Source organism: Chamaea fasciata, unplaced genomic scaffold, assembly GCF_029207755.1.
Source record: "Chamaea fasciata isolate MVZ Bird 193981 ecotype frontalis unplaced genomic scaffold, bChaFas1.0.hap1 SCAF_7, whole genome shotgun sequence".
Lineage (NCBI taxonomy): Eukaryota > Metazoa > Chordata > Aves > Passeriformes > Sylviidae > Chamaea > Chamaea fasciata.
This window is the reverse complement of record NW_027094092.1, coordinates 18,958,713-18,976,786: the sequence shown is the minus strand read 5'-3', so window position 1 is coordinate 18,976,786 and position 18,074 is coordinate 18,958,713. Positions and strand designations below refer to the sequence as shown.

At 38.6% G+C, this 18,074-nt stretch overlaps 1 protein-coding gene across 2 annotated transcripts in view; it reads right to left on the bottom strand.

Annotated features, from left to right (window-relative positions):
- PDHX (pyruvate dehydrogenase complex component X) overlaps nt 1-18,074 on the bottom strand; it is a 34,882-nt gene that overhangs the window by 16,693 nt on the left and 115 nt on the right. The window contains exons 1-5 of one of the 2 annotated variants that reach the window (XM_066187834.1): nt 17,904-18,061; nt 10,969-11,052; nt 6,226-6,326; nt 1,786-1,979; nt 433-531 (exon numbers count right to left, since the gene is read on the bottom strand). In XM_066187834.1, coding sequence (XP_066043931.1) covers nt 433-531; nt 1,786-1,979; nt 6,226-6,326; nt 10,969-11,052; nt 17,904-18,048 — 623 coding nt within the window. In that variant the 5' untranslated portion in view covers nt 18,049-18,061. Of the gene's footprint in view, nt 1-432; nt 532-1,785; nt 1,980-6,225; nt 6,327-10,968; nt 11,053-17,903; nt 18,062-18,074 lie in introns of those variants that run through there. The other variant, XM_066187835.1, reaches the window with a different exon arrangement.

The window sequence follows — 18,074 nt, the reverse complement described above, 5'->3', positions numbered from 1 at the left end:
CAAAAAACTGAAGAAAAGGAGTTGAAGAAAACAGGCCACTGGTATTTTATTTTGGCTCTCTATGCATCTTGGGAAGTAAAATCTTTGAGACCCACAGCAGTAGCTAATAGTGATGCTTAGGAGGGAAGAGCCACCATTAGGCTGAGCTGCAGGAAATGTGACAGCACTACCACACAGCTAAGATGGGACTTAAAAAATACAAATACATGTTTTGGTCTTCTTCTAATTAAGGGCTTCTTCAAATTAAGGGCTTCTTCAAATATTTCATAACCCATTTTCCCCCTATCTTTTCAACAGATTTTTCAAATTTAACTAAACCCATCCATAGCAAAAAAATGGAACAAAGACATGGCTTCTTTAATAAACAAACTTTAATCTAATGGAGGGTGCTCTAGTATCAAAAGTTGTAGGTTTACCAAATGATCTACATACTCTTTAGTGAAGATTCCTCGAGGCCCAGTAGGTGTAATATTGCTTGGATCTAGTCCATGTGTCTCCAAAATGTTGCGAGCTGCAGGACTTAAGCGAACCCTGAATAAATGAGTGGAAAAAAGAAATTATTTAAATAGTAAGGTTAACTTGTTTCATCAATGCACATCACGGGAAACTACATTTCTCTCTGGTCAACCAGAAAGCACAGTACATTGGTACTGAGTACCCAGTGATCTTAATACGACTTGCTTTCTGAAATGAGAAAAGCCAGATATAGAGAAAATGTTTTAGAATTCTTAGCTACAAAGCAACAACACACTCAAAATCATAAACGCTTGGTTTCAAGTCTTTCCACAAAATTTCCTATTCATTATTTCCTAAAGCAGACAATATTTGCACCTCATTGAATTTTAAGAATGGTCCATTAAGCCCTTGCCAAAAAAACCCCATCTCATAAATGATCATTTGGTTCCAAATATGCTGATCCATCTCTAACAGTTGCAGTGAAACAGCACTTCTGATGTTCTTTGGTATTAAATGAAAGACCTAATCCTTTCAAGGATCCTTTTGTGGATCATCCTCCTACTACAGGTAATGCCTGGGCAATGACCTCAATTGTCTCCCACTTGCATGATAACAGCCTAAATGCTGGCAGCATTTAGAACACAGCAAACTGGACAGAAAAGGTAATGAGGTTAGGGGGGGGAAAAAAAACCACAAATAAGGAGTGATACCTCGCAACAGGACATATCCTGGGACACCAAGTGATTATGGATTATTGTTACCTGAGTAACACTCTGGAGCTGACCCCTCCTCCAAGATGTTTGAAATGCTTAGAATACGAACAGATCCAAACCAAATTAACAAAGAGCACATAAACCAACTGTTTTAGGTTTTTTGCTCTCCACTGTTATGAAAACACTAGAATAATTTTTTTTCTAATATCAAAAAAGCAAGAGCTTGGAAGGACCTTGGAGTGTGACCTTTCCTTGTTTATTTTTTCTCCTCAAATAAACAGAAAACAAGTCATAGGTACACGTAGCAACTGATGCATAAGCACTATTGTCCATCCTGTATTAATGCAACTTCTTTCCAACTGTAAGCTTAGAATCCTTCAAAATTCAGTTGGAAGGCAGAATAAAAGCACATTTAATTCTAATGTTGTTTGAATTGATTTACTGGGCTTATGAGCAAAGCAATAGTCTAGGCCTGCAAGGTTTATCACCTCACTCATACTGAAACACTCTCCAACTAACAGCCTACTACTAGGCAAAAAGGGACAAAAAATATTTCTTGGTTCAGTTCTACTGATCTAATGAAGAGTTCCATCTCATAACAAACCTAGAAACTTACTGCAATTTCCCAGGTTGATGTTGCAGTTTAGGAGGGGCTGAAACTGAAGGAGCTGCAGGTGCAGGTGCTGGTGCAGCCACAGAAGATGGAGCACCAGCATCAGTTGGTATTTCAACTTGCTTCCAGTCCTGTCCTTCCTCTACCAGCAGACCAATTAGTGAGCCCAAGCGAACATTTTTGCTTCCTTCTTCCACCTAAATTAAGAACAAGAAGTTACATATTACACTGTCTGCCCTAACATGACTAAAACCAGTAGATGTCAAAGTTTCAGGCATATTAATGACAATTCATCAGTAAGATACATCCCATTTCATTGCTGCTATTAATAAGATACTTCAAGACTGAAATTAATTATAATTGCTATTATAAGGAGAGGAACATTAAATTATGCCCCAAATCCCCTACACCTGAAGTTGGCACTCAGAAATCAAAGTAACTTTTTATGCACACAGCCTTTACAACCCAGAACTAGACTAGAAAAAGAAAAATGGTTACGATTTTGCTTAACTTTTAATGTCCTGGATTTTTGAGTTCCTGCTACATTTTCATTACTCACAATAAAAAAAACCTCTGCATAAACCCCAATGAACCCTAGAATCTCAGATGTAGAAAGAGCTGAAATATATAGGAAGACTTTAGAGTTCTGGGATGAGAAGCTGGACACAAACCAACAGTGAGGATTTGCAGCCCAGAAAGGCAAACACAGGAGCATGGCCAGCAGGGCAAGGGAGATGATTCTGCCCCTTTACTCCACTTCTGTGAGAACCCACCTGAGTGCTGTGCCCAGGTCTGGAGTCCTCAAAAAGACAGACCTGTGATGATCTTTACAACTTATAACCCTTACAACCCAAAATATCCTATGATTCTATGGTTCTATACCATAGACACTTTGAATGTTTTAGCTTTGACTCAGGAAGAGTCAAAAAAATCCTAGCTTTGCTGACAAATCAACAAAGCACAGGTGACCATGACAGGGAGAAAAAACTGGAGATAAAGTGAATAGAGAAGTAAAATTCCCTTGGGGCTTTTGCCACTGCAGCATAGTGCTTTAGTCACTAATAAATATATACTAAAGTACATGTTTATTTCCTCCACTGGGAAGAAAAGGGGACAGAACTTATGCTTCCTTACCAGACTGACTCCGGGTTTCCTATAACAGAATCTAAGACACCTAGGTCCCTAAAGCACTTTTAGTTGTGGCCCAGTAACACAAAACCAGCTCGAGCTGGCGCCTCTGGAGAGGGACCACAAACAAAGGAATGAATCCCTGTTCTTTTATACCCTCAGTCTGTGCTGCTGATAGTCTTGGGTCTTCCTGCTGAGCCCTTGGCTCCTGCTGTGTCCCCGTGTCCTGTCACCTGCCAGTGCCACAGGTCCCCGTGCCCTTTGCTGTGCAAGGGGTCAGCACCAGATCAAGGCCCCTTTTCTGGTGCTCCCACCATGACCCCCACCCAGGGCACATCTGCAGCTCCCACTGCAGCTGCACACCCAGTACCTGCTCTAAGTCTATTCCTCAACAATTAATTACAGTTCTCAAACAATCACTCATCGTCTGTTTTGTTCTAAATTAAACTGCAAAGTATTTTAGGAAAAAAAAAAAACAGTGTTAATTTCAGAACCAACTCTACTGAAAGAATTATCATCATTCTGAAATAACCCTTCTAATATTTCATTCAGTTATTTAATCTTCTACGACATTTTACACTGAATCAGATGTGATCATTAAAATACCTATTCAGATAGAGAAGAAATATATATGCATGAGATTCTAATTTACTGTTACCCTGCTCCTCCTAAACCATACCTAGATTATATAGTCAAGAAAAACCAAGAAGGGTTACAGTAGCTGAATACATTTAACCTAATGAACCTCTTATATTTAAATGCAAAATCCAAAGCATCAAGCAGACAGTGTGCTCATTTGACTTAAGTTTTCCATACTGAACTCTGTCAAGATGGTTCAGAATTGTAGCTGGCATCAAAAGGCACACCATTTTTGTCTTATTTCTTTTAGGAAGTGAGTGAAATTCAGCCAGATGTTAGCTCAGAGGCACAAAACATTCTTAAATTCCCATCAACTACACCACACGTGAAACTTCTGAGCAGCCCTTGGAAGGACAATCTTTTCAATAAGTAATCATCACCCCATCCACAAACCTGAACTAGCTCATTTTATAAGCCTTACACAAACATCTACTGAACACCTAATACAGAGCAGAAATATCCACCAGACATTGGAGAAAAACAACCAAGGATCACACCTGAGCTAGGGAAAAAAGAAAAAAAAACCCTGAAAATTTCCGATCTTAGTGCTCTTCTTGTTATTTTAGTTTCTGAAGCATCAGTTTCTTTCTGTACTTTTTAGGAGACTGTAATAAAAGCCCATCTATTCTGTACTGTAATTCTTAGGCCCACCATTTCTAGATTCCAAGGATTAAAAGAATCCATTAAAAACTGGGTTTGCATAATGAGTTGTTCACGTTACTCTAATAAAGCTGCCTCTCTTTCTTTATTCTGAAAGATATTATAGTTATTTTCTACCTCCTGGCATCTGCTCCTCAGGTTCAGCTCTTGGCATTGGATTGTTACTGGATGATGTGGATATAACTAAGGCTGAATGTCACTGCTCCATGACACTGATACCATGTAGCTGCTGGAAAGTCTGGCTTTGATCTATCAAAAAACGTGCCAGAAGAGCAATACACACAGAAATTTTGAAATCTGCAATGCATTTGAAATACAAGAAATGAAATAAAAAAAACCACAGCTTCTGAAATACTAATGTTACTTGTAGCCATCATTAATTACTATTAAAGAAACTTAGCAAATTTCAATTTTTTTTTTAATCTCTCTCTAGGATTAATTCTTTAATACTTTTGACAGAGAGAATCCCCATATCTTCCCCCTCACACTACCTAACAAAGCAGCGTCTGCAAACGCAGAATAGGTTGCACAAGATTTTGTCAAGGCTATTAGGGGCAAACTGATTTTCAGAAACATTCAAAACTGAAGGAGAGAGATTTAAAAATAGTGAAAGCATTGCCTAGCAATTGTTTAAATAACTACATGGGGACTAAACACAGATTAAAAAATACTTCTGATGTGAGACTTCATCCTGGCATAGCAGAATAGATCCTGTGAAACCTATTAAATGTGTTGTTCCATGGTTGACCACAAATTTAGCAACGCAATTAAAAGAAGGAAGAATATTTTAAAAACTCTTGTCTATATACACTAGTGCTTAAATGCAAGTTATCCTGTAGAAATTGAACACTAATGACAGTTTTTGTAAGCCCTGACAGAGTCCATTTACAGCTCAGTTCCATCTTACGTCCCCTCTCCTCCCTACCCCAGCCTCCCATTTATCTCCAGACTTTCACTTTTGCAAAGGATGTTGCCTTTGCTTATACAAAAAAAGGAAGATACCAAACAGAACATCGCTTCTCAAACGCTGCCACACAGGAAACTACTCTCCCTTTTCTGTTTTTACAAAGGATAACTGTGCAAATACATGCTGATGTAAGAAAATGCAACTGTTGCAGAGATAGGAAGTCTAATACAGCAATCCAAAAAGCTTTTGTAATAGCAGCAGAAACACATGTCTCACTGTGCACAGCGCAGAATTTTCTCACGGCTCCAGGAACCGGTTTGTACCCATGCCCATTCTGCTGTTTCCTAAATAGTTGGACTGCAATTAAAACCAGTATGCCTAATTTGTATAATTATGTGATCCACACCACATGGGTAGATAGTCCCTAGATGAGACCTCCCTAACCAAATGACATAATATTTACTGAAAGTACACATCTCTCATATTTTTATTTATTTTATTCCAAATCCTTCCAATTCAGCCTGCTGTTTAATTATTGTGGAGGGAGAGAAGAAACAGCCGCAATACACCACCAGCTGAGACTGGTTTGGAAAATTTCCAACTCATCCCAGCTCCTGTTCTTTATATTAAGCTTAATCAATCTAATTTTGATAGAGGAAATTATTACCTCCAAGAACTGTTCTCTAGGTCAACCCATCGTGTATAACATTCTACCCTGAATGACTGGCACAAGACAATCTAGCACAGAGACAACACATCCTGGGTGAAGTACCACCCAAAATTCCATATTGCAACTGATTGTTAATTGTTTTCCTGCAACTCAGAGTAAGAGGTGTCATAAACTACAATATTCACCATGGACATAATTCACCAGATGTAAAACAAACCAAACAACCAGGTTAAATGAAAATGCATTAGATACATACAGAATCATGTACCAACAGTCTGGTACACGCATGGCACAAATAGAGCAATTATTTCTCCCCAGGAATGCAAGCATTTTTCTAAATGCTGAGCAGAAATTTAGCTATCTAAACTAGTATTTGAAGCAATATGCTAAACAACAGTCTGAAGTTACAATACCCTACTGAGAAATGCAGGATTCCTACCAGTATTTTAGCCAATATGCCATCATCACTTGATTCCATGGTAACCACTGCTTTGTCCGTTTCAATTTCACACAGTGCATCACCAACATTCACTGTGTCACCTGCAAAATACAAGAGAACTTAAGAATACTTACCCTAAACTTCCTTTCAGATCTGTTTAACCATGGAAGATAGATATTCACCATGCAATACAGTAATTTTGTATTCTTTAATATACTTTATAGCGAGTTGATCCCCCATCATTACTTTTCATATTGTATCTTTCCTTTTCAAATAAAATCACCAAGATTCAAGAACCACAAACTGCTGTGGCAGAACACAGACACGTACCAAGTACTGATGTTTACGGCAGGCTTCCCAAGAGGAAGTACACACACAATGAAATTTATTTCCAGAACCCCATACTCAGTAGCACTGCCATGAATAAAATACTGAGCCTTCCATACTCACTGCTAGCCACCAGTCAGAGCAAGCTATCTAAAACTTCTTAGGACAATGGTATCATAGTTCTGTAATTGGTGCCTACACTATTAAAGACATTCCAATAAAAACCTCTGGAATTTTAATGTCTCTGGGAAAGCACAGCTGCAAGCTTGCTTAATCTTCTATATAGGTCAGAAAGGTCTTTTTAAGCATTCATTCATATTTTGTGAAATAAAAACATGCACAAGTGCTAGAAATTGCTTTTGCTACATTACACAAATCCAAGATTAATTCTGAAGCACATTTTTCCTCTGCTTTTGAGGAATATCTGTATCTGCTAGCAGATGATAAAGATATTATATGTCTGGGTTATTTCAACAAATAAATACTGACAAGACATCCAACATTAAAACTGGCGTTACATCAAAAGCTATGAGGTAGTTGAATGTTTTGGTTTCCAACAAAACACAGCTTTTCCTCCTCATAGAGACAACACATACAAACCTAAAACATGCCAACAATTTTATATGAAGTAAAATTTTAGTACTTCCCCATTACCAGAAACGCTTCCAACAGCATTACCTGTCTAAGCATTTAGATTAACTACTGATATCACTCTATTGTGCTTAAGGAGCAGAATTAAAACCTAGTGCAGGTTACCACCTACATTTAGGTAAGAAACAACGCTTATAAAAAAAAATAATTTCCTGTTTCAGGACTACATGAATTAGAAAGGGAAAATGAGATGTGTACCTCATTTGTGTTGAATGAAAACATCAAAAGCTCCGTCACCTACATCGTTTATAAGTCATAAACGTTCCTATTACAGAAATTGGTAGAGAAATATACTTCACCTTTTTAATGTAATAATCTAACAGCCACATTCCACTTTGCAATAAGTAGAGCATGAACAGTTTATAAGAGGAAGTCAAAACTCCAGGCTCTATACGAGTGTTTTAATTTCACTGGATCATTAATTCAAGTAGGCCATACATCAGATCATTAGGCAAGTACTTCTCAGCTGTTAAGAAATCAAATTGTTGGGCAAATTCTGTAATTTACAGAGCTAAGATTGGCAAGCAGAAAGGAGGTTAACTCTGTATCTTAATCTGCCATCAGACTGTAAGCGTTCTGCACCATTAAAAAGAAATCTCAGTGCTCAGATACCGGGACCAGTACCTCCAGCAGGGCAGGCCAGCCAAGCAAATACCTTCATCCATGTGTTTGTCACACGTCACAGCTCAACGTGGTTACCTGAGGCTGTTCACAGAAAATTAACTTTGTCTTGCACAGGGAGGGCAACAGGAAAAGTCTTCAGAGACTACTTTTCCACTACTTTTTTGTTTTTCTTTCATTGCTGCAGCCATAAAGTTACCACAAATTTGAAAGGCAATTGAATAAATGCAGTATAAGGATTCATAAGAATTCACTTCACTACAGCATTCAAGTCCTGTGTGTGTTTAGGTACCCAAGTGTAATAGAAAGGACCACAGCTACTTCCATCAGAGATTGCAGTATTTGTGATAGCTCCTAATTGATGCAGTTTGATGCCAATTACAAATCAGCTTTCCCAATAATTAAGACTGGAAAGAACACTTTTGTAAAGCATATCTTTGCTCTTACATTTTAAACCAAGAGAACAGTATTTGCCTCAACCAGAGCTCTCTGAGATTATACATAATGCCCTTGAAAATCTTTGGGTGGGGTTCAGTTTCTTTTGTTTGTTTTTTTGTTTCTTCATTTGTTGCTGGTTTTAATGATTAAACTCCCATGGCTAAGCTGAATGTTTAGGATTTCTACTGAAGCAGAGTTTCCTTCCAGGACATCCAATTGGCATCCAATAGCCTTGGTGCTCTGTTCAACTACTGACAGACAAGAATCCAAATCACAAGATACAAACTGCATTTCTTAATGCTGCAAATAAAATCAGAGTTGACTGAACACAGATACTGAAGTCCCTGGAGCTGATGTCTCAAAAGGCAGCAGACTTACACTGCGCGTGGATGCTGCCAGCACTGTTGTATCTTCTGTTTTCTGCCCACATTAACAAGAGGATTTTGGTCTCCTGGGCTGTCATTCTACCATCTTTCATCAACATTAAATTCATACATAATAAATACAAGTTTTTAGAAACATAGTTTCATCTTTGTGAGAATGACTTTATTACCCCCAGGAATCAACATGAAACTGCATTAACAATGAGAAGGAAAAGTAAAGCTATCAATTAAATTCCGTGCTTTCCCTTCTGCAGTGATGAAATCATCTGTCCATCCTGTGAAGCCATAAAATTAAAACATTTGCTATTTACACAAAGAACAGAAAGATTATCAAAATAGTATTATACTGACCTCTTCTGGTTATACAGTGAGAAAAATATTTCATATGCAAGTAGCTTGCTTCTGGCAACTGCTTAAAAACATTTATTTTCTTGCAAATTAGATTGTCAAACATTTATATTCAGCAATAACACTACTTTTACATGGCAAACACTCTAGAGAATTAAGTAGTTAAGAGCATCCCTTACAGAGAGGTGTGTAAGCATTAAATCACTTCACTATTTTCTTCAAAATTTATCTTCTTTTTTTAAATATTGTCTTTATGTTTATTGTCCAGACTCTTACAGGAAACAAAAGTATTGATAGGAACTAATTATGGTCATAGATGTGGCAAATAAGATAAAATCCTATATTTGGGTTTGGTCTTCTTTCTCAAGAGAAAATAGAGCAATAAAAATACTAAAATAATTTTCTTTCAAAGTCTAATCATCAATTCAGATTTGATTTTGATTTAATTAAAATAGGCGTGAGGCTTTCTTTCCTTTTGTATTAAGGCAGAAGGCCGGTGGAAAGACTGAGAAAAAACTTTGTATAGCCTTCACTTTCTAACACTTTTTTATAAGGAAAGTGGATTCATTCATGTTAGGGAGCAAACTGGAATCTACTTCAACTCCTACCATGCTCTCTTTGCTTTATCTTGCAATTTTGAATGCTATAATTACTGTAAAACAGGTTACTGTTGATATTTCATGTTTTACACAATTATTGACAACTAACAAATATAAAAAGGACATCGGATCATTCCCTCCTCTCTGCATCATCTTGGACTTGATTAACTGAAGCTTCAAGCTTCAAGAGCAACGGTGCAATTTTTTAATAGACAAACTTCTGAATTGTTCCCAGTAAATTCTGCAGAAATTCTTACTGAAAGTTTCATGAGTAAAAGGCCAAGTCCACTACTGGAGCAAGAAGCTGCCTTCCAGCCACCTCTCAAAATGGATTCAAAATGTAGGAAAGCAAAGCTCTCCAGTTACGCAATAATGGAAGCCGTATCAACACTTAAAAGGATAAGTCAAAGGAAAAGGCTTATCTAGGCACAATAGTCAAAACACGTTTAGCTATCCAAATTGTGTCTGTCAAAAATAATAAGCTTTAAGATATTTTCCTGCAGATGTATTCATCTTTTTAGGAAATTTAAAAATGCCTGTGAACAAGATAATTCCTACTGCTATCCAAAACCCTGCAATGCATCCTGTACCAATGGACAAAAGCTACCTGGAATCCAAAACTACAGCCAAAATTCAGGTTTAATATTAAATTGGAGACGGGACAGGGTAGGAGTAAACACGACAAAAGTGTCCTGACAGAACAAGAACTGCTGACTCTTCTACAGATCATTTTTCATTTACATACAACCTATGCGAAGACAAAACTTGACTGACTTTTTATCCAGTTGGTCCAAAATATTTTAACAGAAGCACATAGTTGTCAGAGCACAGAGTTCAGGCTTTTTTGGATGAGTAGGCTGGTTTCCAGATTGGGTTCTTTTAGGGAAAAAATTCCCCATTTGGTACTATGGTTATGAAAGTAATTTATATTTCTCTCAGTTTTAACTGTAGCCTATAATTAAGATATTAAAAAAGATATTTTAAAATACCATATCTTTCATGGTATTCCATACCACAGCACAATAATGAAAGAGAGACCCTCCCCAAAGTCAATGGCCCTCAGACTTCCAAAGCTACTGAGCAACATGACAACACTGGTAATTAAAAACAGCACACACACTCACACCCTGGAACAGCCTAATGGAAAATTTTCAAAAATATGATCAATGCAGCCTTTTGAAAGACAATTAAGCAAAAAAAGTTTCAAGAATGAACAATTTCAAAGCAGGTATAGTTCATGATGACAGCATGCATACACCAAACATTTTGATACAAAATACTGATCTATAACCAGAAAGAATTATCTTATTTTCACAGAACAGATTTACATAGCTGAAAAATAACAGAAAATGTGACCACAGCAAATGTTATCTTACCTTCCTTTTTTAACCATTTCACAATGTTTCCTTCTTCCATTGTTGGAGAAAGTGCAGGCATAAGAACTTTGATACCAGGTGTACCTGCAAAACAAGCACGTGGTTATCAACTGAGTACTTCTTCAGTGTAATTTTTTCTCAGTTAACTGCTTAATACAAATGAAACTAAAAGTGCATGAATCTGAAAGATAATTGAACAAAAGATTCACTATGATGCTCTTTTTTTAAGCTTACTTACAAGCATGCCCCCCCAGAGAGGTCCAAGAAAAAAGGCATATTACAAGAGAAACTGAAATTCACAAACCCTGAATTCCTAGACCTGAAGTTTTGTTGATCATCTCGAAATCCACCAGAAGCACTACACCTTCCTTTCTCCTGGCGTCCCTTTCCTCCTTGACTCAGGCTGTGGATTTTTTCCAGATTAAAGCATATCTTTTAAATTAATAAAGCCTTTGTGATCCTAGCATTCCAGACTGATGTTCTACCTTTTTCACTGATAAACTTTTTTTAATGTTTATTTTTCCTTTTTACTAGAAAACTATATCTACTTTTCAGAAATTGCTTGATTTCAAGTTTCAGTGATTTTGTCTTAGCTCAGTAAACCCATATGCAGAAGCAGCACTGTGTAAAAGCAACCATGTGCCATGTCAGTGGGATTCTTCTGAGGGCAGAGCTCAGGATGCAGCACAGTCCTTGGCTTCACAGCAAATTACACCTCTTGTCACCTGATTCTCTATACAAAGGAGTATTGGGACATTAATATGAGAGATACTACCTTTCTGAACTTTTAAATATAGTTGTGAGGCCAAAAAAAGCATCTTTTTAGACCAGTTTTGTAAATGCAGCTTTCCAGTACCTGATTTTTGAGGCTCTTTCTTGAACTATTATGTCTGAATTTGTGTTGTTACAGAACAGAAATAGACACGTAGAAGGTACACTGTATACAATGGCAAGATTAGTTTCTGCTTCATATTCCCTTTTCTCTAATACCCAGAATTAAAGATTGTTATCATTCAATAGGAAATAACACCACATTTCTCCCAGTTGTTATATTGCTTGGAGTAGTCAGAAACAGCTAAAAAGAAACACTTAGAAATTAATAATTTTTCAGTTCTTTCCTTATTATCTGCTTTTCAGCTCAAAATTCTTCTAGTTTTTTTCTTTGTCCCCCTTTTTTTTTTTTTCCAGAAGTAGTGCAAAGGCACATGGAAGACAGGGAGGTGATTCAGGAGAGCCAGAACAGCTTCACCAAGGGCAAGTCCTGCCTGACCACCAAGTGGCTTTATATGATAGAATGACTACACCAGAAAACAAAGAAGGGTTATAGATGTCACCTCTCTGGACTTACAGCACTGTTCTCTTTAAATTGATGAAATAAGGATTTGCTGGGTGAACTGTTTCATGGATGAGGAATGGGTTGGATCCTGGGGGAACTGGTCATCGTGTCAATGCCCCCATGGCAATTGGTGACAAGTCTCTTAGAGGTACTGGCAGACAAAAAGCTGTCATGTGGCAGCTTGTGGCTCACAGACCAGAAGGCAAACATAGCCTGGGATAAATAAAAATCAGTGTGGCCAGCAGGTCAAGGCCAGTGATTCTGCCTCTTTACTCTGTCCTGGTGAGATCTCACCTGGAAAAACGCATCCAGCTCCTGAATCCTCAGCAGAGGAAAGACATGGATGTGTTAGAGGGGTCCAGAGAATAGCCACAACAATGATGAGGGAGGGAGCACCTCTTGTAGGAGGAAACATCAAGAGAGTTGGGGTTGTTCAGTCTGGAGAAGCTTCCAGGGAGATCTTACTGCAGTCTTTCAATAGTTACTAAAGGGGGATTTTAAGACAGATGGGGACAGACTCCCTAACTGGGACAATAGCAATGGAACAAGGGGTGATGGTTTGAATTGAAAGAGGGAGGATTTAGACTGGGTGTAAGGAAGATTTTTACAGTGACAGAGGTGAAACACAGAAATGGGCTGCCCAGAGTGGTGGTGGATGCCCCATCACTGCGAGCATTCAAGGTCAGGTTGGATGGGGTTGTGAGCAACCTGGTCTATTTGGAGATGTCCCTGCTCATTGCAGGGGCAATGGACTAGATGACCTTTAAAGGTCCCTTCCAAGCCAAACCACTCCATAATTTTTTAAAAATGTGAAATGGAAACACTGTAGCAAACCTCTAATGATTTAAGCAGCCATCAAGGATCCCGACATTTTAAAATGTACCAACAGCAGAAAGTGAGTTAGTTATTCCCTAAAGCCCCCAAGACAGCAACACAATCAGGATCATGCTACCCAAAACACTTGAGTTTTGTGGAAATAAGCTCAATTGCATGGTTGACGTTCCCAGAAGGCTGCATGAGCAAACACACTTTTTTTTTTGTCTCAGTCTTTCCATGGTAGTTTCAGTTTAATATTACTCATGACTGTCATGTTTAGAAATGTATCCAGACAATGTTCTTTGTAACACTCACAATTCCCATCTGAATTACCTCCACGCACTTTCTATAAAAAGTTTCTTGCAACTTCTCATCTAGGACTAATATACAGAAAAATGAACTATGTTATGTATGAATGCTTATCTGTGTTCATTTACCAAATAAAATTTTGTGGTAATAGAAGAACGAGTCACAAATTAAAGTATGAGTTAACAATTGTCTTATACTATACATATTTACTCAAAAATAATGTCTCAATAACAGCAAGTAGAAAACATTATACATTGTATGATGCAAAAAAGTGTCCTCAGTTTCGTATAGTCTAACTTGATAAGTCTGACTTTGACAATCAAGGCATTATTTTGAAGTCATATCCCACAAATATCTAGAATTACTGAGAACTAGTGGGCAGACCTCATTTTAAAAACTGAAAATAATCGACAGTTTTAGTGAGGAAAAAAATTCATTTTTAAACTTGGTGGTGCACATTTCTCTTCCTTAAAGAGCTACTTGATCCATTTCCCAGAACATGCTTCATACTTTGGCACAAATACAAAACAGAGCAATGAATTCGTGACACTGTAACATTTTCCCTTCAACTTTATGAGCAACTACCACAAAACATACAATCCAATCTGGTCCTTTCATCAACTTAAAACAGGAATTCCAGCAGCAAGCAGCCATAAAATGGACAAATAATTAAATAAAACTTGATACAAAGTAGAAGACAGGACCTTGTGCATGCATTTAATGCTTATCCCCAGAGAAGTTTTGTGCTGTGGCAATTAAAGCCTTGTTCAGCATGAGATACACAAGAACACCAGCCACAACAGTCTTTCAAAGCTGTTCTCGTTGCTTTTTATAATGACCATACAAATACAAAAACCAGGCTTAAAGAAAAGCAACCTTACAATGTAGAATTACCTTCACCAAATGTTATTTGCCCTCATTCAATTAAAAAAAGGGGATAGTAAAAGGAAGGGTTAGTTGCACTGTACAGGCAGGCCTTACAAGCATCTTGGGAAGTAAACATTGTTCCTTTGCAATTGCAGGGCTGCAAAAAGTTCTGGCAATTTGCACAGAATCTCAAAGACTAAGATCATGGGCATATGTCATGGGTTTTGTAAAGAGCATATTATTCTATTCCATCTGGGTGGAGCAGAATTGCTTATCTTTGCCCAAATGGGTCAGTGTCACTTATCAGATGGTGGAGTGCTACTTATCTCTCTTCATTGTTTCACTACTTCCATGGGAATGTCTTCTGCTAATGGACCATTAAGAGCTCATCAATGACATTACACATTACAGTGCACTGTTGTAAGCTGCTCCACACAGGGAGGAGGAGCCAAACCATCTTAACCTAGATAAAAAGGAGCCACAGTCCCACTAGGTATCCAGTTTTTCCACCGGATCCCTGGAGGAAGACCGGACCCATCTCATCATAACTGGACCCTTTTTCTTCAACGGGACCATCTCTACTCCAACAGAACCACATCTGCCACTCCAGGAGGGCTTACTGTGGACTGCTTCCAACACCCTGACCAACAGGGTGCCAGGTTGTATTTCTGACTCTGTCAGGGTTTTTCTAGGATTTCTTGTTTGTTTATTTGCTTGCTTATTCTTCTGTACTACAACATCTGTATTTTTTTATATCCCTAGTAAAGAACTGCTATACCTATTCCCAAAATCTTTGCCTGACAGCCTTTTAATTGCAGATTTATGATAATTTGGAAAAAGGGGGGAGCGGCTTACATTTTAAGGGAGACTCCAACCCTCTCTGGCAGATACTTGTCTATCTAAACCAAGACAGCTGTCCTGGGTTGAACTATATTCTATCACCATCTTCATGAACTGCTGAAACCAGGTGAGGCAGTGCTCCCTGCCTCCTCCACTCTGGCTTATCTTCTGTTAATGGGCCATCAGCACCTTTGCTACACAGCTCACAGATAACCCCCTCCTGGACTATCTCCTGTTAATGGGCCCATCAGGCCTTATCACATGACTCACCATCCCATTGTGGGATGCTCCGCCCAGAGGGAGGAACCAAGCATTCCAGCCTGGACATAGGCTGAGACTCTGAAGACCAGAGGGGGCTTACCCACTGGATTCCCAGAGGACCTGAGCTACCAGACCTTTCTACAGGATCACTGCTTCAGGAAGACCACCTCATCTGGACTGCTTCCATCACTCCGCTCAGGTTGTATTCTGACTCTGTCAGTGGTCTTTTGTATTATTGCATCTATTTTATTTTACTTTCTTTCCTTTTTTTTTCCTATTAAATTGTATCTCTGACTTGGAGCCGCTCATTTGTTTTGCTTTCAAACCACTACAACAGCATATTAGAATTCAGAACCATAAGCAAGTAAAACTCCTGAACTTTCAGTCACCACCCACTGATTTTTACTTCCATCAACAGCAAATGTGTTATTACTCATCAATTATCTGAATATAAAAGGAGGAAGACTTTAAAAGAACCCAAACAAATTTCACATGAACAAGAGACTGCTATTTTCATGACAGTGTATCTCTGTGTATCCAAGAGAATTTGTTCTTGGTGACCTGTTTTAACCATCTAGTTGAATCTGGGAAGATTTCTGCTGCCTTCCCTCTCCATGAAGAGATTCAATGCATTTTTAACCTGTCCCACCAGAGAGATATTTCATAACTTTCTACACACACACTGTAGCCTGTAGAAAACTGAAAAACACACCACAACACCAATGATAACATTATGAAACATTAAAAACAAAGAAAAATTGACAGACTTCTAACAGAAAGAGGTCATTCTATTATTTCTATTTTCTCTTTTTTGTCTTTCTCTGTGACCCACAGGAATTCCATTCTGAACTAATTGTTTTAAGTATGCAAGACAACTTTTCCTCTACCAGCACCAGAAACAAGGACAGAAACATAGAAAGAAACAAAAAAATTCATATGATATGAAAAACTAGATCCACATGAAACAATACCTCAAATAGTGACTTTTTCAGAAACAAAAAAGGGAGAAATAAAAGTAATATTAAATAGAATTTACTTAAATTTACATTGTCAAACTAGGAACCAAGAGTGAGTTTTATGTCCAAATGAGCTGTATTTTACAGGAGAAGTTATGACTTCTTGTCTTTAATTTTAGAGACAACAATAAAGTTAAGAAAAATGCTGTCACCAAAACACACACCACCTTGAAAACCCATAAATACACTAGAAGGGTTGAATGAGGAAAGGCTGACTGAGTTAAAGGCGTGATCTATCCACCCTAACCCTTTAAGGCTTACTGTAAGGAATTAAAAGATTTTAGTCATTTACATGTCCAAAATTAGAAACCTAACTCCAGCTATATATTAAGTATTCTCAACATAAGAAACACAATAGATTTTCTAAGAGGACTGTAGACAAAAGCTATTTAAGGAGTTCAATAATAGGGCCAATTTAGGAGTAACTTACCCTGCATTATATCGTATTTGCATACTATATGTAGAAAGAAGCAAGCCTTTTCTAATAACATGTGGAAACAAAGCACATTTATTTCAAGAAAGGGATAGACTTCCCTGTATTACACACTTTTCTTTTTACAAAAGAAAAGCTTTTCATACTGCAAAGCAGCAAAGGCAACCAGTGCTGGGAAAAAGGGAATGTTGAGGACTAAATGCAATGATTAAACTGTCTCTGAACTACTACTGAGTTTTATTACACAAGGTTAATGAAAGCTCATTTTTTGCAAGCGCCCTTAAACCCCAAAGAGTTCAGGTTTTTCATGCTCAGCATCACACCAGGACCTCATAACAATGCACCTGATCACCATGTAAAGGTTTTAGAAGTTGTAACTTAATAGAGCAAGTAGGAAAGATCATATTTCATTCCAGGATCTGTAACTCTTCCCACATCTCTTAGAGGAAAACATGGAAGGGTAAATAACCTGCCAGATAAGTGTGGAGCAACAAACTCTGAAAAATACATCTTGAAAAGGTGTTGTCATAACCACACACCTTGATTTCTGTGTAGGAAAGGATGCTAGGCTTGCAATTAATGAACTCTATTTTTCCATTAAAAAAACAAATAGAATTACATAAAAGATACATCACACACCCTTCTCCAGTCACTTGAAACATTACCAGGAGAGCAAGATGACAGAAATGTGGTGGAATTGCCAAACATAGACCAAAACAACCGAATAAAACCTTTCTTTTTCAGTGCTTAGCTATGCTTTCACTTAAAAAACACACTCCTGTTTTCAATGGCGAGAACTTTTTCCTTATTCAGAACAAAATATTGATTTTCACTGGCAATAATCAATCGAGTCTGCTGTGCCCATGGCAGGAATGGGCCAGCGGTCTCTCCCTGTCCTTATCTCAACACACGAACCTTCCGCTCTATTTTCTCTCCCTGCCCAGTTGTGGCGAGGAGCTCTAGAGGGGCTCCGGCGAGTGCCCGACATCCAGCCAGGCTCAACCCTCCGCAGGTCCCCGCAGACACACCGAGAGCAGGGCACCGGCCCGCCACTCACCCAGCAGCTCCCGGGTGCCGTGCAGGTGCCTCCATCCCGGCCGGGCGGGCAGGGAGAGCGCGGCGCCCAGCGCCGAGCGCCCGGCCCGCAGCAGCCGCAGCAGCCGCTCGCCGCCGCCGCCGCCCAGCCACAGGGACGCCGCCATCTTGCCCCCGCCCCCCGACCGCGCCG